The sequence below is a fragment of the Lissotriton vulgaris genome, chromosome 5 (genome assembly GCF_964263255.1).
Source record: "Lissotriton vulgaris chromosome 5, aLisVul1.2, whole genome shotgun sequence".
In the NCBI taxonomy this organism is placed as follows: Eukaryota; Metazoa; Chordata; class Amphibia; order Caudata; family Salamandridae; genus Lissotriton; species Lissotriton vulgaris.
The window spans coordinates 1,813,057,449-1,813,083,077 of record NC_141693.1 but is presented as its reverse complement, the minus strand read 5'-3'; the positions used below and the strand labels follow the sequence as shown (position 1 = coordinate 1,813,083,077).

General features: G+C 45.4%; 1 protein-coding gene across 1 annotated transcript in view; it reads left to right on the top strand.

Annotated features, from left to right (window-relative positions):
- Window positions 1-25,629, top strand: part of IGFBP4 (insulin like growth factor binding protein 4) — a 383,572-nt gene that overhangs the window by 298,754 nt on the left and 59,189 nt on the right. The window contains exon 2 of the mRNA XM_086924226.1: window positions 14,223-14,371. Within this exon, the coding sequence (XP_086780352.1) occupies window positions 14,223-14,371 (149 nt within the window). The remainder of the gene's footprint in view (window positions 1-14,222; window positions 14,372-25,629) is intronic.

Sequence of the window (25,629 nt, the reverse complement as noted above, 5' to 3'; positions counted from 1 at the left end):
GTACACATAAGAATTCAGTTTTCACATTGCTCCACACAGCGGGACCCCGAAGGCCGGTTCTTGATAGTCACTGTCTGCTGATGGGACATAGGGTTTCCCTTGTGTGCGTATATGGTCCGAACACTGATTCTCCTTCCTTCTTTCATGCCCTGTTGACTCACCTCCTCGTTGTGGACACTGGGCTCTTGATCCTGGGTGGGGACTTTAACCTTCTTTTGGACCATTCTAGGGACAGTACTGCTTCTACTCCTGACTCCAAGCCCCATGCCCGACTAGCCCTTCGAGAGATTTGCACACAGTACTCCTTGGTAGATGTGGAGTCCCATGTACACGCACACCATCCTGCCTTCACCCATTACTCTCGATTCCACAACACCTGGACCAGAATTGATTATTGACTGGTATCCCCCGGGGTTGCTAGCTGGTTGGGATTGGTCCAGACTCTCCCACGCACTCTTTCCGATCACTCCCCGGTTCTCCTTCAGTTATTTATTCCCCGTGAGGGTGGTTATGAACGGCAGTGGCGCTTCCCCGGCCGGGCCTTGATGGACCCCGTTTTCAGAGAGGAAGTCAGACAGGCTATAGAAGATTATTTTTACCTGAACACTGGCTCTGTCGACACGTGGGCGGTCTTGTGGGAGGGCTTTAAAGCATATATAAGGTGAGTCTGTATTTCAAAACATGCCGTAGTCCTCCGCGATCTGCGTTCTACTTTGGATCAGATCGAGAAGAAAATTGCTGCAGCAGATCGCGAATTGCTTACCTCTCCCTCTGACTCTCTTGCTGCCCGCCGCTTGGAATTGTGTGTCAAGTTTCGGGACGCGGCTGATAGGGAACTATGTTCCTTAATAAACACTATGTGGCGCAGCGGTACGGGGAGGGTGAGCGCTCGGGCCGCTTATTGGCCAACACGCTGCGCCCCCCAGGGGCCCCACGTATATCATCTCTATGACGGGACTGGACGGCTCCCCCATCCATTCCACCCCCGCGGTCGGTGAGTTTTTTCTCACTTATTATAAGACCCTTTATTCCTCACGCCTCTCCGGGGATCCCAGCAGTCAGGAAGATTATTTATCCGAGGTGGCTCTGGTCTATCTGGAGCGATACATCCAGGAGTTTCTTCTGACCCCCATCACCCCGGACAGTATCGTGAAGGCGATCGATGCCCTGCACGTGTCCTCTGCCCCTGGGCTTGACGGCTTTTAGGCTGACTTTTATAAAGCTTACAAAGACTTATTGGTGCCGCGCTTGGTTGAGGTCTATGCCGAGGCCCTGGAGGTGGGTATTCTCCCACCGACATTTCGAGAAGCGGTGATCATTTTATTGCCCAAACCCAGGAAAGATCCTTTGCAGTGCGGCTCGTACAGGCCACTGTCCTTGTTAAATTTGGACTACAAGATCTTAGCCAACGTCATCGCCATTAGATTATCACTATTGATGGAATTTGTCGTCTCCCCTGTGCAGTCGGGCTTTGTTCCACACAGGTCCACCTCTCTTGATCTCCGGACATTATTCACCGTGCTGCAAGGTATTGACCCCACCATGCCCGCCGCCACAATTTTACTTGATGCGGAGAAAGCCTTCGACTCCCTTGAGTGGCCCTTTTTCTTTTCAGTCATGCATCGGATGGGTATGCCGAATCGTTTCGTGGCCACTGTTACTAAACCCACTGCCCGGTTACGTCTTAACGGCACTTTGTCGGACTCTTTTTCTCTGTTGCGCGGCACCAGGCAGGGTTGCCCCCTATCCCCTCTCCTTTTTATTTTAGCCATGGATCCCTTAGCTCGACAATTTCAGGAGAACCATCTCCAGCGCGGCTTGCAATTTTGCACTGGCCCTTTATTGCTTTCCATGTACGCGGACGACATGGTGCTGTATGTCCGACTGCCTCACGATAATCTATCACCGTTGATTCGGGAAATCATACGATTCGACAATTTTTCCGGACTCCATATCAATTAGCACAAATCTGTCATTTTCCCGCTTACAGCCAGCACCGTGCCTTGGTCATGCGAGTTGCCGCTGGAATGGTGCGATGATTCTATTAAGTATCTTGGTATGCACATTCATCTTGACACCACATCGGTGATCCGTCTCAACTATGGCTCCGCAATTGACGCATTGGAATCGCAGGTCAACAGGTGGCTCCGCTTGCCCCTGTCCATGGCGGGTAGAATCGCAATCATTAAAATGATAGTTTTGCCCCGTTTTTTGTACTATTTTAATAATATTCCTGTTCCCTTAACCAATGTCTTTTTCATGCAAATCCGCTCTATTTTGATTTGCTTAATTTGGGGAGACAAGACACCCCGGGTCAGTTGGAAAATCTTAACTTTGCCACCGGACAGAGAAGTGTTGGGCATACCACATTTTAATTTGTATTATTTAGTCGCGCAGTGCTGCTACGCATACGCCTGGTTCCATCCGAATGCACGCATCCCATATTTGAGGCCAGAGGCAGATCTGGTTCTCCTGAGACTGCTTCTTACGATTCTTCCCACCGGGTTCCCTTGGGACACCCGAGACATCCAAACAGTTTCCACCACCTGCTGGGCTTGGATCAGATTGCGTAGACTTTTGGGATTAGATCTTTTATATTCCCCAGCCTTACTCTTGTCCAATTCCTCCCTTTTTCCTATTACCGGGGAAACTTTGGTAGAGCGCACTTTGGCGAAATTCAAGATATGTACCCTCAGAGACTTGTTCCCGGACGGGCATGTATTCTCCTTGTCGGAGGAGGCTTGATTTAGTGATCGCTCCTTTATGGACACATTCATTCTCACCCGGATTCGCTCTGCTTTGAGGGCTGGATTTCCCTCCTTCCCTTTGGCCCCGGTTGAGACCCCTCACCTCACCTTGCTGATTCTGAATTTCCAAATTGTATAAACAGTGTGGGACACTCAAACCAATAGATGACTCAAGGGTCAGGGCTGCCTGGGAGGGGGACTTGGGTGGACCTATCTCAGATGATCAGTGGGCATACTGCTGTAGGACCACGATGGAAGTCTCTTTGAACAGTCGTCATAAGTTGCTTCAGTTTAAATTCCTTCGCCGGATGTATTTCACTCCGGCCCACGCACACAGAATTGACAATTCCACGCCACACCACTGTCGGAAATGTCTGGCCCCCTTTGCTGATTTCGCACACTTAACCTGGACTTGCCCTAAAATACACCAGTATTGGCTGGAAATCCACTCCACCTTGAGTGATATATTGTCCATGCTACTCCTTCCTTTACCCGAGATTGCACTATTAGCTTATGTGGTGAACTTTTCTAAGAAGGTTCGTAGATTAGCTGCGCTTGGCTTCCTTTTGGCCAAACGGGAGATTGCATTGCCTTGGGGCAGTAGACGCGCTCCTACCCTTCGCTCCTGGTTGAACAGCCTAGCATTCTGTAATGTGAATTACGAGGAATTTAGCACTTTACTCTCCAATTCTTCCAGGCCAATCGATATTTGGGGCCCATATATGGATTACATCTCCCGGCGCCAATTAGCGCATGATTCTCAGTTACAGTCCGGCATTACCCCTACCGGAGTGAGATAGTTCCCTACAGACTCCGGAGAGGAGCAGCGGGGAGATGATTATATTGCATTTATTTGGCTTTTTGTTCCCGACAGTATATATTGTTTTCAGTTATGTCACGTGATTGATTTTTTCATTATGTGTATCACATTGGTCGTTGTCGGTGCTTATGTATCACATTGCTTTTTTGTTATCATGATTCGTATTTATGTTTCAATTGAAATGTTTTTCAGAACTCTCACAAATGTCATTTTATGTCATCATATTGCAGTTTTATTGCCGTTTCTTTTCTTCATGCAAAAATGGAAAATAAAGTTTAAAAAAAAAAAAAAGATAACCCAGGCTTACCCCCTTGGTAACTTGGCACGAGCAGTCAGGCTTATCCCGGAGGCAATGTGTAAAGCGTTTGCGCAACACACACACAGCAGCATCACCCTAGGCACACCACAAAAAGAACTCCACATATAAAAAATATCCTTTGTATTGTCATAAACACATTAGAAACATAATCACATAATATATACTGTGCCAACTGGCACTAAGCAATATTCACAGGGGATTATTTACACCTGGCTGGGCCAATCGGGCCACGGTCAGAACCTTCAAAAGTGCACAAGTAAATCATACATAATGCACAACAAGTAACTGCTGGCGAAATACTGGACTGAGAACTAGATCCTGTAACATAAAACATAGGATGCACAAATCACCTTGTGCATGAATCATATCAGGCATAAAAACACATTAGGCTCCAAACCTCCTTAATATCACCACATTCCGCAATAGGCCCTACCAGCATAAATACCATAGAGGCCTAAATCAGGGCGCATAAATCACATCACATAAATCACATTATGCAATCACAATCACGTGAGGCATAAACATTAGGTATCACATTACACTGGCGGAGTGCACACATTAGGCATAATCATGATCAGCAGTGCACAGTGGCTAACTACTTATAGAGTGCACACATTAGCATCACACTATGGCATACACATAATGCAACAACCAGTAACTACTGGTAAAGGATAGCATTAAGGCGCGCTAATGGAACCAGTTATGCAGAACATTATCTGCAGTGAGCATTATCAGGCTCACCTGAGGCCTATACCTAATCAGCAGCAGAGACCTATAGTACACCTACCAAAGGGTTAAGGACCCCCAGTCAGTGTTCCCTACGCGGGGGCCCTGTCCTGGGCTCACCCCGTAATGCCACCTCAATCCAATATTGCCCCCGATAGTGCGCCGCCACCCGCGATCATTTGCTGAACTTAGCGGGACGAATTTGGGAAGATCCTCGGTGCTCCTTCTGCACCCAAAGGAGGTAGGCCTGTGGCCCTTCAGGGCCGAGATAACAAAAGCACGGCCCGGAGCTGGAGGTGCCTTGGTCCTCCCCGGGTACTCAAACCGCACCAACAAAGCACCATTCCAGCCCCACTCACCGTGGCTTCTCGGGCTGCTCCTGTCGCGGCGGGATGCTCTCTGCTCCTATTGCCGCAGGTCATGCAGCCAAGGGAGCCTGCGAGGCTCCAGTGCCCCCTTTCTTCTGTCGGCTTCACCCGGTCCCTCTCCCAGGGTAACGGGACTTTGGCAGACAAGCAGTGCTCTCCTCCGGTCACGGGAGCCCCGCCTCCAACCTGGCACAAACTCACCGGACTTCCTGTCCCGGCCGGGCCTCGGGTGAAGGTACGCCCACGTCCAGGCAAGGCTGCTTATCTTCCGCGTCACGGCTGCAGCACTTCTTCTCCCCGAGCTGCGGCAGTGATTTCTTTGCAGATCTGGGCAATGCCGGGTGGTCACCCACTCGAGAAATGTGCATAAAGCGGGGTTGGTACCCGATTGAGAGCACCAACGCGGGGTGGGCACCCATTTGGAGAAATTAACTACCAAAAGCGGCAACAACGTGGGGTGGGCTCCTGCTTGGCCAGGGATTCCCTCTTGATGAAGTGCAGCTCGGCGCTGAGAAGCCCACACGCTCCCCCCTCCTGGAGCAAGGAATAAAGCGCTCTTCCAAACGAAAGAAAAGCGCTCACAGTCGCTGAAGCCCAAAAATCCAGGGGTCAAAGGCTGGGCTCAGGCAGGCCAGCACACAGGGCCCTCCAGTAGGGAGGCAGTCCCCAGTGGTGGTTCCTCCTGGAGCCCAGCAGCAGCAGGCCCCCCCCTTTCAGTCATGAACAGCACAACAAAACATTTTCATGGGGTCACAGCCCCTACATTTATAGGACATTTTCCTTTGTGTCACAGCACAGGGCTTGGGAAACCAGATGCAACTGGTTTTGGAGCACTCTGTTTACCAGGCTCCTCTTCCCTGTTGTTAGGTGGGGGCTCATCATTAGACACACCGCAGGGGGCAGAGCCAGCATTCACTAGGGCAGGCACACTCCTATTCAGGGGCCAGGGACTTCTCCTCCCACTACTCAAAATGTAAATGTCCCATTCAGCCTAGCGCTGACTCATCCTGCCCCTCCTTGAGCCACCCACACCTCACCAGCCCTAGTCACTCAAAAGCCAGACATGCAATTCACATCAGGCAGGAAGACATATAGCACACAGAAATGCCAACTTCTAAAAGTGGCATTTCTAAAATAACCATAACAAATCTGCACACACCATTGTGCAGCATTTATTAATACCATTTCACACATACCAGACTTGACCACGATGCGCCTCTCATATCAGGATTTACCACTGACCCACATCCATCAGGGAATCCCCCATGCATTCCTATGGGAGGGCAGGCCAATCTTACTACATGTCACCCAAAGCTCACGCACTTTACACTGGGCCAAGTCCAACAATGTCATAAAGAAATAGCTTACGACAATTGAAGGGGTCGAGAAGAAGTAAAAGTAGGAGCAAAAAGGAAGTAGAGGAGAAGGGAAATAAGATGAAGATAAAGGAGTAAGTACATGTCAAATAAATGATGACTGAAATGTAAAAAAGGGGGATGGGGGTTTGACACAAACTAGGGAGCACAACACATTGACGCCGGCATAAACAGGAAACAAACATGTCTGAAATGACGACGCCTTGTAATGAGAAACCTACAACGATAAAACAAGGAGTTAGGACACAAAGAAGGGAGACAACTTTTCCCAAGAAAAATCAAAACAAAAATACCATATTGTATTGAATACTGCACATGGAAATTCAACCATATATAATATAGTAGACAAGAAACCTGTTAATGTCGAGAAGGACTTGATGTGTCCATCACTTCGGTGGCATGACTATTAAGAAACTGCTTGAGAACATTAGGATCGTCCTAAGTAGTAGTTTTATCTTTAGAAGTAACTTTGAAGAGACAGAGGTGAAGCAATCCATATTGAGCCCCTAGAGAATGGAGCGATAGATGAAGATCCAAGAATTCCTTCAGTCGAGTGGCAGTAGCTTTGGAAACATTGAGTGAGAAAAATCTTCCTGCTTGACCACAACAACTGTCTCTTGGCATTTGTGGCATGCAAGACCATGAGGAGATCTGCAAATTTTCAAAACATAATAACGCCGCTAGGCTTGAATAAAGGGATACTGGAGGTAGGTAGTTGACCAAGCCTGTGCACTGTTTGAATGTTTAGGATAGTAGACATGGGAAGATTGATAAGCTGTGGCAAATGAGAAGCAAAAATTGAAACAGGATTATTGCCCTCTATTTCCTCCGGCAGAGCATACATTTGCAGGTTATTCCTCCTATTCATCTTTTTCAAGTGTACTGAATGTTTCTTCAATAATGGCACTTCTTTCCTTAATGAATACAACTTGTGCACTTTATCTTAGACATTGCTAACTTGTTTTTCCACCTCAGAAACCCTTCTTCAGTAAGAGACCATTTATCATCCAAGCTCTAGATACAATGGTTAGTTTCTTCCCCAAAGGGATCTTGTGAGGATGGCTTATCATGTGTAGGTAGAGCATGTTTAAGACATTTGGTAGCAGAGTAGGCAGGTTGAGATTTTGATGAAAAGTCAGAAAAAAAGTAACTGGTTTGGGTATGGTACAGGACGTTGAGACAAAAGAGCAGAATCCATTGAATTCAGACAGGACATCCATTTTAGGGGCACAGGCAAGATGAAGGGAGATCTATATTTGAGCCTCCATAATCTCTTCAAAAAATATCAGTGAGATAGGAAAATGCAGCAAATACTGTGGTTGAAAGAAGAAAGCCAAGCGAAGAGTCAGCAAACAAATTAGACGAGAAGATTATGACGCATCGAAGATATGCTCCGGACAGGAGAGGAGAGTCTACTAATACATTCTATTACTCCTTCATAAAAGATGTGGTGCTAAATGTGTAAGCAAACCATGAATTATGAAGGCAAGCAACTGGTGAACAGGTATCTCCAAACATTTCATACAGCAGCAAAGCGTTCATGTGGCGGAAATAGAAATCAAACATTGGCGCTCTGACAGGACTCCTCAAGAAAGAAAAGGAAAGAAAATGGCGGCTGCAAATGGTATTTACCTCGGAGACGGCAGTGTCAATTAAACTCTAAGTTCTGATTTGGAAGAGAAATGCAATGTTACACAATCTCCTTGAAATCTGCTCTCACCGGCACCCGGAGCTGAGGAATCAGCGCCAGAATGAAGGAAAACTGTTGTGGCCAGAGCTCTTGGCTAGGTGGCCATCTTCAGTGGCGGCCAAGCCATGCCCCATTCAAGTGTGTTTCTATGCCCCTCTTACCCACTTATGAAGGGAAGCGTAGACATGTTGTTACGTTTGGGAAGCAAAAACATATGGGAAGGATAAAAAGGTTAGAACACCGGCTCTCTTTTGATTCATCGGGCCCTATAGTTAACAAGGCTGCCTTAAACCATAGTTGGAGTTTGATAAGCGCAAGCTATTAAGGATCGACAGTCTAACATATTTATCAGTAAACACCAGATCTGCCCCATTCCTTTCAGCATGAGCTATGGCATGGGTGAACTTTGTGTGGGCAGTAGGCAGGATGATGGAGGGGGACACAGCTAGATATGTAAAGCTATGAAGACTGACATCTGCTAGTTTCATTCAATTATTTATAATTCACCTGGTAATGCTTTTTTCTTTTAAAAAAAGGGAAGCTGACAGCCATGCTGCTTAGAGCTATGAGCGGGCTGCTGCCCCTCAGCAGCGGTTCCTTGCTGGAAATTCCTAAGTAGGACATCCAGCAGCCGGGAATTGGTACCAAGTGACATGAAAAGTCACTTTGGAAATTCAATACGTAATTGTAAAGGGCATCTTCTTCCTCCTCCTCACTTCTGGAATTCTAAAAGAATCTAAAAAAAATGGCTTTTCGAGAATTCCCACTAGGCCCTAGGTGTGGCTAGACACATAAATGTTAAGTAACAGGATACACTTCTGGGTGATACTACACTCTATACATTTTCTTACACAACATAACAATGCTTTCTGACTGTGCGAACTGCATGTAATATTAACCCCATATTAGCCAGGTCTGGTGGCTTAGTGGTTTAATGCACCCACTGTAGGGTCGTTTGTTCAAACTCGTGGCCACAGGTTAAAATCCTGCCAAGTCCACTCAGCCTTTCATCCTTCTCAGGTCGTTAAAATGAGTACCATTGAGTTGGGTAACAATGAAAAACATAAGTTATTCTGCGCCAAGATAGCCTAGGGTGAAGCTGCGCTTTTCAAATAAAGGTTACCTTATTACACAAAGACTCCGCTGCAGATGAAATGGCTTGAAGGCTATGACAGTGCAACCATGCCAGAGTATTGTATTTTGCAAATGGGCCTAACAGTGGCCATGCTTCGTGGCACTATTTTGCATGCTGGTGCCCCCATGTACATAGAAGCACTGTGGGGGTAGAGGTGGGCGGGAGGCAGTGCTGACTGTGGGTTGAGGGTGGAAGTGAGCGGGGGTCAGTGCTCACTTACTGTGGGGTGGGGGTGGAGGTCGGCGGGAGGCAGTGCTGACTACCTGTCTTGAAGGGCCGGTGTCTGCGAAGCATGGCTCTGGGACCGCGGAACAATCTGGAACTTGTCCTGTCAGACGGATGGGATAAGAGGATCATTTATTTAATATATTGTCGCCGTCATGGCAGGCACTGAGCCCCGAGTGGAGCCTGTGACGGATGGTGGGGGACATTGGACCGCTGTTCCGGCGCCCGGACTTATTATGCTTCGAGACGGGCTGGTGCCAGGAGAGGATTTCTTTCTTGGCCTCGGAGCTACAGTATTCTCCAGAATGCCGCAGAGAAGCCAGCCCGCGCGTTATGGAATGGAAACTGTGAGGCAAGGCCTTTGTAATAAAAAGAAGGCATGAGAGCAGTTCTCTAGAACGGAGCCGGGCAACTCCACTGAGGCGGGATAACACAAAATGGCTCTTTGAGAATAGGATGCTGGCCAGCCACCAGCATCTGATGACCGTGCACACTGGCCGTGACAGGCTCTGAGGTGGCATGGACATATGCTGGGCTCTGCACTTTGGCACAGGCTCACAATCTGCTTTCGTCGGCATCTTCTGCTCTTTGGACAAACTCATTGCCACTGGCTTTTAACTTTCAGACGGACTTGCAGCAGGCCCATTGGCCTGCATGTACATTTAGAGGTTTCTTCACAGACCAGTGGCTCTGACAGGTCAAAATATATTGGGTTAGAGTCAGCCGCATGTCAGGCACATCTAAAATGCGACTGACTCTGCCTCGGTCCGATAGGCCTTTCAGAGCTGATGGCCTTTTGAAAAATCCCCCAACTGGCAGTGAGATGGGCAGGCAGGTGAGTGAGTGCATGCATGACAAATAATACGGTTTGGTAACCGAATTGATGGTATGGATATAGGATGATGTAAACACCTGGGACAAATTAGCACAACTTTGGTTGTGGGGAGGGACTATGACTCTCGAAAGGCGAAGTCTCAAGTAGGTCATACTGCCCCAGCCCTCCCTCCGCAATGATAATAAAGAGCATATTATTACAGAGGCTTCAAATAACATGTTTTATTGAACCATGCTGCTATTCACTGCATGTCACACAAACATTTATGCAATGACGGTGAAAAGATATGGGGGTCATATAACCCATTACTTGGAACAATTGAACTAATAAACACCCATGTATTACTACAGTGCACATGCCATACAATATGGTAACTGATCAGGGAAAACAGCAATGCTTGTTGGCTCACAGGATAAATTCAAGAATCTGTTCACAAAAACATAGATTGGGCTCTACACAGTGGCGCCGGGCATCTACGGGGAGGGAGAGCGGGCGCAAACAAAATTAAAAATAAGCGGCTAATACCTATAGGGAGGGGGAAGGCAGGGGAGTGCAAGAAAAAAAAAATAATAATAATTAGCAAAAACACTTACTTAGCTGCTGTACCACACTGGACCTTTTCTTTCTGGAAGTGCAGTCCGGCCACCAGGAAACTACCTTGATCAATCCTGGAGCAGGATTGCTGGGAGCACCCTCACTCGCAGGGCGTTTTGGTGTGCTGTCAAGCTGGGGGCTGATTTCACTGCGGTGGAGGCTGATTTCGTTGCTGGGGGCCTGTGTGTGCTTCTAAATAAACAACGCAAAATGAATGGTTTTAAGCACATGCAGGTCCCCATCAACGAAATCAGCCCCCAGCTTGGCAGCACACCAAAACGCCAGGTAGCCAGTCCGGCCCTGCTCAATCATTGATGGGGGTGGCCTCACTTGGTGCGCCACAGTGCTCTGGAGGCCTGCACTTCTCTAACCCAGCAGTCTAAAGTGCACATGTGAGGCTGGCCGTACAAGACAGTGGGCCAAAGGGACATGCGCACTTTAAACAGTGCACAAAGTGCCCGCCCTCCTCCCAGCAGCTGTCACTCAGTAGCAACCCCGCCCCGTCCTGAAGCAGCTGTCCCTTAGTAGCAACCTGCAGCGCCCTGTCCTGACGCTCTGTTCGAGAGGGGGATGAAAAATATAATGGTAATGAACTACCGTTAAATTTTTCATCTCTGGGCCTTTGTGGTATTTTAAGTGGGGTGACGCTCCTCTGCTTTAACTGAAGAACTGCCCCTGGCTATACACAAGCTTCCTAATTATAAGTTCAGAGGTACTGGGGTAACAGTAAAGTTGCATGCAATTTTTCTGTTACCACACAGTAATTTCACAACTGTAACATGCAGTTACGAGTAAAACCCCATGGAATGGGACATTACCATGCAAGATCCATTTTATCAGTTGTACAACCACATGGACTTTGCCTATCCATGGGGTTTTAGGGCATACATTTACCACCTCTTCTGAGCAGGTGGTAAATGTATGTGCAGGCCTGTTGTTAGGGTGCGGGGCAAGGGAGGCAATGGGCGAGGTAGTGGAGTGAAGGCGAATATATTTATTGTCAGAAAAAAAAAATTCATGTGAGAATAAAACAGGAATGAGACATGGCTACTGCTGTAGTACCACCCGCCGTATAGCAAGAGCATTATACTCCATTACACCTGTAATACAGCAGACAGAATGCCCACCATATTTGTGCCAGAGCATGCCATCCACAAAACTCTAACATGTTCAATTTCCTGCTGGAGATGGAAGGGCAGAGAATGCCAAAGTTTCACTGTACAAACAAGCCTGCTCCCAACACCCCTCCCTTGCCGAGGAGACACCACAGAAGAAATCAGTGACCAGAGGAACGTAAATTCTGTACAGTAAATATATGTCGAAGTCTCCTTTCCGTTTACTTAGAATTTCTGTCCTCGGAGCTTTGGTAATGTGAAGTACGCTATCAGGCGTAGGTCAACACATCTCTAGTGTGGGAGCGGTATGAGTTGCAAAACCTTGGCAGGCACGTGGCTATCACTGAGAGCCTTTTTAAAAGACTGTATGTTCCTACAAATGAATGTCCTCTCTGCTGTCATCACTTCAGTTGGCACCAAATAGTAAACTCAGCAAAGGGACCGAGCACAGAATGGGCATGGAGCGCTTGTTAGCACTCTTGTACATACAGCTCTGCCAATATGTAGCAAAGAGAGCCTCGAGGTCAAACGTTTGTTGTGACTCACCCTCTACCTGTTTGAGGATAACTAAGCATCCCAGATTCTGGTGCTACCAGGCCAACACTTTTCATAAGACATATTCCATAAGCAAGTCAAAGTTACGTAAAGCAAAAGCCATAATTTTTGCACGCAGTCCATAAATATCTAATGCTCGGCTTGAAAGGGCATTTTACATATGTATTCTACATCATATATCACTCAGACTTGAAACCCAGCTGACCTGTTGAGAGTGGACAACTGTCAGTGAGGTGCCAGGGGAACGCAATGGAAATTAGATGAACAACTGAAATTAACGGAAAGCTATTTACCCCAGCATCTAACTTAGCTCCAAATGGTCCGGGTCTAGTTAATACAGAAAGACTGACTGAATGCACCAACCACTTTTGTTTTATCAGGGGATGTGTTGGAAGGAAAGACCGTAAATGAAAGTATTTACTTTTGAGTAAAAAAATGATGCAGTAAAAAAAGAACATTCTCAATTCCTAACCCTAGTCCTAACTCTTTAAATGCATATTGTTAAGTCTTACATTACACATAGCACAATTGAAAAGTTTAATTCCCTATCTTTGTGAAAACATTGAGGGTCTCTGCTGTACAGTGACGAGAAACTCCAAGGTATATTAGCGACCTACATATACAGGGTAGGACATCTGTTATGTTATGTTAGACCGCTAGAGGCACTATTGCTTTTACAGTATGCAGATCAACCAGAGACTATCCTATACCTATTAAAATGCATAAGGGACTGATTTGCTAGAAGCAATACCATACCTGCCAACTCACAAAGTGCCACCCTGTGACATACGATATCGTCTCTCATCACGCGGTGTCCCGGTGAGGAGCCGATATCCATATCTTACGGTGGCAGGGAAAACGAGCTGTAAATCACTGTAAATCTTGTTTTTACCACGTTTTCCGAGGCTTTGAACTGCTGAGGTCCATCAAGGGATGTGAAAACAGCCCAGGACATCGGCACTAGTCTCAGCAAGCCTTTTTTTAATTTTATTTTTTGGGGGTGGGGAGGTGGGAGGGTGGGGGTTGTGGGTGGATGGGGTTCAAAAGTGCCTCTTAGGTACTTCTCAGCAGGAGGCCTCGCTCCTTTCAAGGCCCCACCCCCTCCTCACATGGAGAGATTGTTCTTCAAGTTGGCAGGTATGTAACACACAGTGTTAAATAGAAGACCCTTACTATTGCATAAGAAGCTGTAGAAGATCCGATTGTAAACCTTTTATGATCCAATTAGAAGTCTCTTAGTGCCTTATTTGCTACTATTAGAAGCTTTATCAGAAGCCTCACCGGATCCTTTCAGTAACCTCCCTGACTCCAATTAGAAACCTCCTTGGGCTCCATTAGGACTCTACTAGGATCCAGTTAGACGTCTTGTACTATCCCATTAGAAGCCTTTTGCCTTTTGCCACCGCCTTAGAAATGCAGCATGTTTCCTTTGGTAGCTTCATATGATCAAATTAGCGGGATGATTGTAGTCTGTGTGAATCCTTGTAGTGCGCTACTGGAAGCTTCCAATCAAAAGTCTTCTAGGATGATATTAGAAGTCCCTTATAGTTGAACAGGTCTCCTCTTCTGATCTCATCTTCCTAAGGGCATTACTTGGTGTTTGTGAATGATGACAAACCACGCTTATAATATTATCATGACAATGATGAAGCATTATGCCACCTTCCAGCTGCAGTCTCACTTGTTTATGTCCTTGTTGATTTTCTCCTTCTCCCAGATGGTGACTTTGAAAGAAACAGCTTGAATCCCTGTGCTCCGCATGACCGCCGGTGCATGGAGAAGCATATAGCCTGGACCCGCATGCAAATTGCCAGCAGCGGCCGGATGAGGCAGGGCAACTCCCCCCTGCCTGACACGCGGCCAATGGTGAGTCCAAGCCTGTCAAATGCTCAGCCAGGACCTCTCTGAGTCTCTCTAAAAGGCAATAGAATAGAATTAACTCCCCAGCTATAGTAGAGTTCGATCACAAGCATACGAGTGATAACCTTTGAGTGGCCTCAGGTGAGTGGAGCAGTAACTAGGCTCCAGCCATGTGCGACCTTGAACTATAGCTGGTAATTGAAATTGATTATGTAGCTCAGGTAATGACCATATTTGAGAACCAGTGTCTGAATAGACTGTGAGACGTGTCCTTGGATCAGACCTTAGACTCTACATGTCCCTGGCTGGCCTACCGAGGATGGTGCATTGTGGATGGTCCAAAACAGTTGTCCATTCAGGTGAGTTTCTGAGGCGTCTCCTGGGATAGCCACCTACAATATAATATCCAGTTCTATTGATTACGGAGCCAGTCCTATAGCGAGAGCCTGCATCTTTCCTATTGCTCTAGATATGTGATTATGGTAATTCCCCTTGTGACAGTCGGCAGCATGGCAGCCAATACCTGCACATCATTTCGAAACAATTAAACTGTGATCATCAAAGTGACACCATTTAATGCTTGCTTATCTCTCACATAAGGTGAATTTATATAGTGACGTTGGTACTCTTAGCCCTAGAATTTCTTCCATAATTCACGTAAAAGAAACCTTCTCTATTTGGGAGGGTGTGTGTACTCAAAATCTACTGCTTATAGTTATTTAAAAATATAAGATGTATTTAGCTTGTGCCATGCATATATTCTGTCTAGTGCAAGTAGAGCTGTATAGATACTATAGTAGTCCGTGCAAGGTTTTAAGTTCCATAACGTCCTACTTTGGTTAGCGTGTGGACCGGCACATAGATGGGCACAGTGGTCTGGATTCTGGTCAGAGGAGAGCACTTCCGAATTAAGAATAGCATTTTTAAATATATGTGACGTTCCTATACACCTGCATAATGCATTAATTCAAGTAGCATACTGGTTGTTCACTGGATCGTTAAGTCTCATTCTATCACATCGCATCCTGGAGGACAACCTGAAATTAATAGATAGAGGTTACAGATTCCCAATGGTACGTTTACGAAATCAAATTCCGGAAGCTGTCTTTGTGTGGCTAGTCTAAGCCAAGCATCCTCCTCAATAATCATAACCTCTACTGGTTCCACAAAGTATACAAGCAATGATCCCAACCATTGCATAGGGTACAATCTCGTTTATTATCAAGATTGTTAGTTACATTCTCCGAAAAATTGGAAAATGATGGCAGTGACACTCATCTCTACGAGACATAATCAACAGACAATGACATACACCAACTGTTGGACCCAGGTGGAACCGACTGATGATTGTCATCGATATGTTGATTGTGGCTATTGGTGTACAGGGTGAAGAATGTAAGCAATGGTGTTGCAATACTAGACACATCATTATGTATATTCTCTGAGGATGAAGAAGAGATCGAGGACAATGTTAATTGTAAATGCTTTGCTATTTTATGCATACAAAAATGTTGATTAGGAGTGCTTCATTTTCCACTACATGCTCCAAAGCACACGAGGACATCAACCCGCCCATCACTCGGTTCAAGACTTGCACGAAGGACTGCAAACTCGCCAAGCATGGTACAACGATACACTCATGATGCAAGCCAATGATGCTTATGGATCGCTCGCCCTGAAGTAACTTCTCCAGAACCAATAAAATGGGAAGGCGTTTGGCAATGGGACATGTCGGTCATGAGGTATATAGTATAGTAGAGGTCATTAAAAGTTCCAACCAAGTAGACCCTGTAATCTGCCATGTCAAGCACTCACATCTGTTGAGTTAGACACACTGCACAAAATGCTTCAATTGTAGATTCAACATTCCACATGTCAAGAACTGCCTCGCCATGGGCCACTATTATTATTTGTGTGGCAGTGGAGGCTATTTCCAAAAGTTGTGCAAGTCTGCCAAAAACAAAGAACTGACAGGCATCACTAATCATTCGCTAATTCCTCAAAACAGAACTCAAGACCCTCACACCCACCAGTAAATCTGTACACATATCAAGAATAGTAACAAGCACTGATAACGTCAGTAGGTCTTGCTTATTCGAGATCTAATGGCTTTGTCAATGTTTTTTTTACCATGTAGTACTAGAGGCTTTGTCAATGTCAATTTTTTTTGCCATGTTGTTCAACAGAGCATGGTTGAAAGGGAAAAAGAAAACGCTTTGACGCAACCAGTGTTGACCAGGTCATAGCGATTTTTTTAAAATGTCTTCCATGCTGCATAACAGCTGTGTTGCTGAACAGCATGGCTGAAAAATCATTGACAAAGCCAAGTAGTAAAGCTATTTGCCTTTTCCAAGTTGCGTAGCAGCTCGACTGCTGTTCGCATGGTATAAAGAAGTGCTTTAAATGGGCCGGTACGGAGTACCAGCACTTTTTAGGTCTCGCCTACACAGCTCGCATGCGCTGCATAGGGGACCTTTAGCCGTCGTACAGCTCTTTTTCCAAGCACATACTCGTGCTTGTGGCGGCATACAGCTTGCGGGTGTACGCAGCGGTGCGCCACAAGGACAAGTTTTGCTTTGAAAAAGAGCAAACAGCTATCCCAAGCGCGCACCTCTCTCATCGCTCACACATTTTTGTTTGCGCTTCTTGTTACAATCAAGATCACTTTCACTTTCGATAGCTTTCACTTTCACGGCCGCTTATTACCTAGGCATTCGGGTAGATGTAGTTGTTTTTTCTATCATAAATGCAGGAATTCAGTTCTAGAGAGCAAAAAAACATTTAAAGTGCTACAGAGACAAACTGGAATGTGTATTACCTCTTTCTTGTGCTTGCTAAAACTTGTTGTCCAATGTAAACACTCAAAACCGTCAGCTGTTCTGGTTTTGGCATGAAGCCTGCTTTACAGTATGATGTAATATGGCATTGCAGGTCTCCGTCTTTGCTAATTCTCTGATTATAGTCCTACCATTATTGCTGACATCATTTTGCCCCACTTCTAGGTCTGCAGACTTTCTCGGTTTTTGGTTTTGAAAATCTGGTCACACTTCAGAAAGGTTTTTATTTTACAAAGAAAAGCAAATAAATCTGAACCTTCCACTAAAGAGTAAATGAATGTCCTACAACAACTGCTGCTAGAGCTGCAGCGCTCTTGGGGTTTTACTACTGTAATACTGCCAAATAGCACATTTTTCAAATCTGATGACACAACTGTTCTCATGGGTTTGGCAGTCTTTGCTTCCTAGAGGCTTGTAGTGACTGGGGGTCTTTGACAAGATGGAAAACATTATAAACGGTTTCAAAATGCCAAGGCCATAGTCGTCTGTTGATCACCTCACAGGCATTCTTACCAGAGCAACTACGACTATATGGATATATATCTTGCGGTATTACGTAACACCGTAACAAAGAGGAGTTAATGTGCTATTCTATAGAGAATTACACAGATCCAAAGTACAGAGCTATGCAATGGAAAAACGTATTTCACTTTTACTTTAGGCATACCTTTATGTGCTTATCTGCACAGCAGAATCGAAATTATGAGGTTTTATCATATTATGGCTCAAAGTACCCGTTTCTCTCGATCATGAATCGAAAATAGCTTAAGAACATTTTCTCATTAAACATCTGACTGGGACAAAGGTTAAAACAGATTCAGATAAACTTCGAATGAAACTTGACAGATGGAACCCACATTTCCTACCACAGAACTTCATGATATCTGGTTTGCAGTATCCACAGGATATTCAACCTCCTAGAAACCTCATTGAACATTTGAACCTGCTAACCTTACTGGAATTATTCTTCTACCAGAAAACTTCCAAACTGTGAATTTAAAAATGTTGGCTGGACCAAACTACCACGTACAGACACGCTGCACTCTTCAGCACGTCAGCCAAAAAGTACACATAGCTCGTGGTCTACCATGTCCCTTAGGGTTGACATTGAATTTATATTTACCATTGTTTCCTATGGAATACTTATCCTTTTCACCATAAACTTTCATACCTATTTCCAATTTTCTTCCTTATTGTATATTTTTCTTATTAAATAATTTTATCCATGTAATTGTTTGGGGAATTTAAATTGCTTTGTTAGTTCTGTTATTTGGGTCAGTTTACTATACACCTCACACATTTTCTGTGGAGACGTCTGATATGGTCATTGCTGACAAAGCGAGCATAGGCTACCTCACTGAAACCAGTTTATGTTTATTGGGCTTTCTCTGTGTGGTTTTTCTCTCCCTTGTAGCCCTGCAGCTAGATCCCCACGACTATACTTAGCTTCCTGCAACAGAGTAAGGGCTCAGGTTTGGAAGGCAGCTCTCAAGGCTGGTAGATTTGTTGACATGTGTTTGAGCTCATTCTCAGAAGATGCTATGTTGATTTACCACCACAATATCGTGTGCATTAGTTTTCCATCATATCGCATCACACTAATTGAGGCTATTGTGACAGCTTTTGCAAGCATTGGCATAGCCAATAGGTCTCGCCTTTGGGACCTTATGAGTGTTTAACCATGCAACATGTAATGTTGGTGCACCAAGGATATTGTGCTGCATAACTTAATACTTATAGGTCCCAAAAGCGAGACCTATTGGCTATGCCAATGCTTGTTTATTTTGGGAGGGAGAGTACCTGCACTTCTCAAGAGAAATGCTATACTTTTAATTGGAGAGTACCAGCACTTCTCAGCAACAAGCAGGTACTCTGGTATAGAGTACCTGCACTTCTATTTTTCCATTTCAAGCACTGGTTTAAAGTAAAAAAATGCTGACACAGTCAGTTTTGACCACATCTCGACGCTTTTTAAAAAAACGTTCAACCATGCTGCACAGCAGCTGCATTGCTGTGAAAGATGTCGAAAAAAATTGACAAAATCAATAAATCTTGTATAAGTGAGTCCTATTGGTTTTGCCAATGCTTATTACGATTACCAAATTCAACTACAAAAGCCTCCAAATATCCAATCAAGTTACCTGACAGTGCTACACAGGACCCATTAGACATGTGTTGCCCAAGTATGCTGCAGCTGGCAACGCAGAAGAATGCATTGCAGAACTTCGCCCATGTTTTGTTGGAACGTACTTATCAACCTCCCGAAATTTCAAAAATAAACTTTTGAAATCAGTGCACCCTCCCCAATTCAGTGAGTTTTATGCTCAGGTGAATGGATGGGTGCCCATGAAAAGACATAGCACACATCTGTGCTGTCTAGCAGATCACACGTTCGCGCCACCATAACTTTGACGCAATCTACAGTATTTTTGTTTGAATCTTGTAAAAATATAACAACCCAGCAGACATATATGCCAATGGTTGCAGAAAGGCATTTTAATCTTAAAACAATAATTTCACGTCAGGCAACAGTCACTCTCTTGAATTCATACTGGAATAATCCTAAATATTCAGAAGCTGCTGCCCGCTGTTGTCGAATGGAAGAATCAGAAAGAAATCAAGTTCTGGCAAATCTTATGCAAGACCTATAGACCTTTTCAATCAATCAATCAATCAATCAATCAATCATTAGCTGGGGAAACATCGACAATCAACCTGAACAGGGCCGGCTCTAGGCTCATGGTGGCCCTGTGCAGGGAGCGTAGGTGGGGGCCCCGGAAGAGGCGGTCCGGACGGGGCGGAGCTCAGGAAGGTGTTTTCATAATACGTCCAGAATCATCCTCCCTTTTGTTGGTGGTGTCACTGCATGGAATATACCAGCATCCAAATGTACCCCTGCCCTGGGTCTATCTCGACTGAATGACTGCACTACAATCTGTGCCCCATGGCCTATGAAGGAACTGTGTGGACCTGCAGAAATAAACCCCTATCTGCCTGCTCTGAATCAACTGTGCTAGCATCCAGTGCCTGAGAACATTCTTATTTGGCCCAGTGGCTCGTCAAGCTGGCACGTGACCAACAGCGCGAGATGTGTTACTGAAGCCGCGCGTGTCTGGCATGTCATCGTCCAGCAACGAGCGCATAGAATTGTTAGTAACAGTTCTTCACGGAGAATATGTTTTTTTAAAAAGTCAGTGTTAGGTGCTAAGGACTGGTAGATGAAATGACATGGCACCGAGAGTATTTGGTGACAGAGAAACCATTAACTGTTTCATTCCTTCTTCTATTTTTTTTTAAGATAAGCTTCTTAAGAGGGCCTTGGAGCGTTGTAGTGCATTTTTAACCGGAAATGGTACATAACACATCTTTCGCTTGCGCAATGGAACACATATTGCCACATTGTATGGGGTTAAACCTGTTTCTTCAGTTAGCAACTTGAAAGGAACTGCCGTGGCTCACCTTGTAGCATCTATTCGCCGCGTGTCACTGCCTTGCCTTCTTTGGTTTTTTGTCACACTCGCAAGCAGGTTACTAACTTACTGTGAATGCATTCCCCTCTAATGTTCTGCATTACAAATACTTATTCAAAGTAAGCTCGAACGAAAACATAATTATGTAAATGCTGTATAGTATTTGCTTGTTATTTTTTTATGAAATAATTTTTGGTGCGAACAAAGCTACATAAAAAAAAATGAAACTATTTTCTTCACAGCTAAAGTAAGAGTGGTGCAAATTATAATATCCCTCGCAAGGGGCTCTAAACTATTAGCTTATGTTCCCGGGTGCACAGTTTGCACATGCCTAGGGCCTGGGCCGGCCCTGATAGGATGTCTGTCGCATTTGGACATAAGCACAAGCTATGAGCTAACTATTGATGTTCACAGCCTAAAGAGAGACATCTTGCACTCAGCATAATAGGAAGGATTGTGAAATGGACATAGAAAAGTATTGTGATCAGTTCATTGACGAATTATCGTTGAAAGGGAGTCAAATACTGATTAAAGAAATAATATTGAAGGTGTGCTAAGGACATTTCATAAAAGAGTACCCTTGTGTCATTATCGGATAATCTCCCAATTACAGTTAATGTCAGTGCTGTCACCAACCTGGTATTGGGGGTGTTCAACACTGTTAGCTGTACGATCCTTATTAACTAACTAGTCATTAGTTGCTGCAGGATATATGCCTTTAATGGAACAGTGTTAGCTCAAAGCTACCCCACGCTAGGAATGCTCTCGTTGGTGCAACTGTGTGTGACAGGCGTGACACTTTGTGGCACAGCTATGCGTTCATGGTTAAGCAGTGTGTGTGAGAAATATCAGTCTATTGCCAGTGACAAGCTCCGTTTGCAGAGCAGTGTTAACAGTGAAGGCACGCGTGACTCAACACCTCTGGCCAGCCCTCAATAAGGGCCCGCCTCAAAAATTGGATTTTTTATTCCATATTCGTAGTGCTGGAAAAAAACAGCTTGCTTCCCAATGACCAATGATTTTGCTGTGTACAAAAAACGCACCTATAATAAGCGCAACTTGCAAAACCGTGCCTTCAGAGTACAACTGGAAAGTGTATGGAGTACACAGAAAGGCCCCAACCCCTCCGTAAACCCAGATCCCACAAGTTTTTTTTTCCAGGTTTATACAGCGTGAACGCCAGATGAAGTGATTTGTCTACAATCGCAGGATGTTGAGGCAACGCTGAGACCCGAACAAAGTTGGCAGCTCTGGCTCTTACGCCACACCCTTTGATGTGGAGAAAGCACATCATTAAACAGTCCATGAAGGACATCGGTTCTCTACTAAAGCCGCCCTTTGCAATATGTAGCAGCATAAATCTCATCATACATAAGTTGCATTGCTTGTGAGAGCTGCAGTGGGCAACAACAACAAAAGGATGGATGCCTGCTACAACAGAAAGAGGGGGGTGGGGATGGGAAACATCGAATGAGGGAGGGGGAGTGAGTGGGTGCAATCTGAAGTAATAAGTGCGGCACCCATTAGCTGATGTCAGGACGCTATTACCAGGACTCAGTGCGGCGCGCGGGCCGGCGCACAGTCCCAGCCGGAAATTGTTACTCAATGTACGGTTTGTACCTCATCTCAGATGCACAACCCATTATTGCACAAGTTCCTCACACTCGCGCACTCCGTCCCAGAAGGGCTGTTCCCGCCTGCTACACGACGTGCGTGCTCCACACCTTCACTTCACTCACTGTTCGAGGCCTGCACTAGTTGGACTGTCCTCCCACTCCCACATCACATTGCATTAATATACTAGTAAGTGCTGCCGAAGCCGATTTGAAATTAATTGTAATGTGTCAGTCAGTAGACATTCTATCTACCTATGCAGTAAGTCCGCTCACACAGGGAGTCTCTCGCAGTCTCACACCGTCCAAATAGGGTGAGATCGTCGGTGGCGGCCGGCGCGTTCAAGATGATCTTTCTTTGTTCTCTCAATCTCGATGATGACGCACGCAGTCGTCTCGTGACCACGACCCCAGACCACACCACACTCGTGACCGGGCGTAACGTAAGCAGGTGTGAGTTGGCTGCACACTGCGCACAGGCAGCGCGCGCCGCGGGGGCTGTCCCAGGGCCGTCACGTCATGGTAGTGCTAAGATTGACGGCCCTGGGACCCAGTGCTGGCTGCCTAACTCTGGGATTTGGGAAAGTGAAACTAGCAGTACTGTAAGGTAAACAACAACAGCGCTGGGCTGGCCGGCCGCTGCAATAGCCGGAGTCGGAGCCGGGAGGCCGCCAAATCCTGCCAGGGGGCCGCCAGTGCCACGGACGGATCCTCGTCGTGGCGGTCCCTGGGGTTTGGCGGCCCTGTGCAGGTGCACAGTTTGCACATGCCTAGGGCCGGCCCTGACCTGAAGCGTTTAAGATGGACGAGTAACTCCCTACCGCAAATTGCACAGGATGCAAAGCACTTACTCCAAAATATAACCAATGGAAATGAAATGTGCGCAGAAACATGGACTACCTTTTTGAATAAATTATTGAAGACTAGAGCCAACTTGAGCGTGAAATTCAACCAAAGGAATAAAGGTCAGCCCAGTAAGATCATTCTGTCCTTAAGAAGGCGTTTGCGGAAGTTCATGAGGCAAGCAAAGGGTCGCAGTTCAGATTCGCATGTTTGGCAAACAATCCGACATGTAAGGAAACAATATAAGAGACAAATATGGATTGAAAAAAAACCCAGAGATACCGATTTTTGGACCAAACTCCTGAACAGCATAAAGAAATCCGATTCCAGAGCGTTCTGGTCACAGGTAAATTCATTAAACAGATCAGCACAAATAATAAACATTACCTGTGTTACAGAACAGGCATGGGTTCAACATATACTTGACACATTCTCAGTAAATTTATCGATGCCACCCATAACAACAACTAACAATGCATCAAAAGTAGTGAACCTAAAGACCTCCGTCTTAGCACAATTATAAATCTGTGTACCAATCAGAAAGGTGGGGCTCAGATATTCAGCTCTTACGTGGAATCAGAAATATCAAAAATAATTAAAAGAAGCAGGCAAGATAGCGCACCGGGCCCAAATGGTGTTCCCCAGGCCATCTATAAGGAGGACCCCCAATATTGGGCATGCAAATTAAACATCCTATTTCGGTCAATAAATAGCACAAGTCGGCTCCCTGAAAGCTGGAGAGGGGCGATTATAAATCCGATTTACAAAGGAGGAGACCGAAAAAATCCAGCAAATTACCGTCTGATAGCACTTATTGATGCTGAAGCAAAATACTACGCATCTCTTGTGCTAATCGACCTTACCAAATGGTCTGAAGATAATAAGAAGATTCCGGTAAATCAGACAGGGTTTCGCAAGGGTACAGGCACTATGGCTAATGCCATGGCGATAAGTTTAATCGCCGAAAAGAGTATACAAAGCCGTCGAGCACTGTACGCCTGCTTTGTTGACTTCAAGGCGGCTTTTGATCGTGTCAATCGTCAGCTACTATGGTCCAAGTTAAAACAGCAGAGACTGCCGGACACCATTCTAAATCCCATAATGGATTTATAAATGGATACCTGGATGCAGGTAAAGATCGCTAATGGGCACCAACTAACACGGAAGATCAGGACATATGACGGATTGAAACGGCTGCGTCTTGGCGCCCCATCTTTTTAATCTATTCATGGCAGACCTAACAACAAGTCTGGATGGGATTAACGCTCACCCACCGCGGCTAGGAACATTACGGCTGACACATCTCTCCTATGCCGATGATGTGGTGCTCCTTAGTCAGACTAAAATAGGTCTGCAACGCCTCCTGCATGAACTGGCTGGATACACTAAACAGAATTTTCTAGAAATAAATAGCCAAAAAACAAAGATCACGATAATAACTCGCCAGCGCAAAGCCCTGCCACTTTTTGTCATAAACAACGAGAAACTGGAGGTAGTGGATAGCTATAAGTACCTGGGAATACAACTGGACAGACGCCTTAACTTTTCCTTGCACTTTGAGGCCATCGAAAAAAAGGGAGTAGCTCTGTTACATGCATTCAACAGTATTTCCAAGCAGTTAAAGGGCCCTCTGTTTAATCCACTTCTGGCCATCATTAAGGCCAAGCTACTGCCTACAATAGCCTACGGCAGTGTGTTACACCATGGGAGAAGTGCACAACTATTAGACAAGATTCAAACTAGAGTCTACAAGCCTATATTCAGATTACCGTACAATGCCTCTCCGGCACAGGTTCGACTCGAGTTTGGCCTACAATCCCAAGATCTGCAAAAAAAGTATGGGACCATTAAGTTCTGGTATGACATCTGGATGAACAGGCAAACAGAGATCAATTCTGCTACGTGGGAGGCAATGCAAAATAGTCCCAATTCCCAGTACACCAAGTTTTTAAATCTGTCCCTTGATACTACCGAACTTGCATCATTGTGGCAAACTAAGCTACCGGTATCATCGTTCAAGCAAGTACTTAAAAAGGCGGCAAACAGGCATTCTCTGACTAATGGCAAGTCAATCTTTAGTCACCGCGCACATGCCTGGATGATAATTCAGTCATACACTATGCTCAAACCCGCAGTTTATTTCGGGGCATCCTTTTCATCATTTATCAAACTGAAATACCTTGGTTTAAGGATGGGAAACCTGCCGACAAATGCAGATCAACCAGCTTGGATGAAACTGGACACCAAGGAGTGTGACTTATGTGGTGCCACAAAACAAGACCTCATCCACCTATTTTGCATCTGTCCAACATTGGACGAGGAACGACGGCGCTGGTTAAAGGAAAAATTTAATGACTATGGAATACGTACTTGTCGAACTGCCATTATACAAGTTTTGTGTACAGCGGATCCACAATTTATCTGCAGATTAGTCAAGTTTGTTATGAACTTTGAGAGCAAAAGAGGTGTCATTGTAAAGGGTCGTTAAAAATTCAGATCAA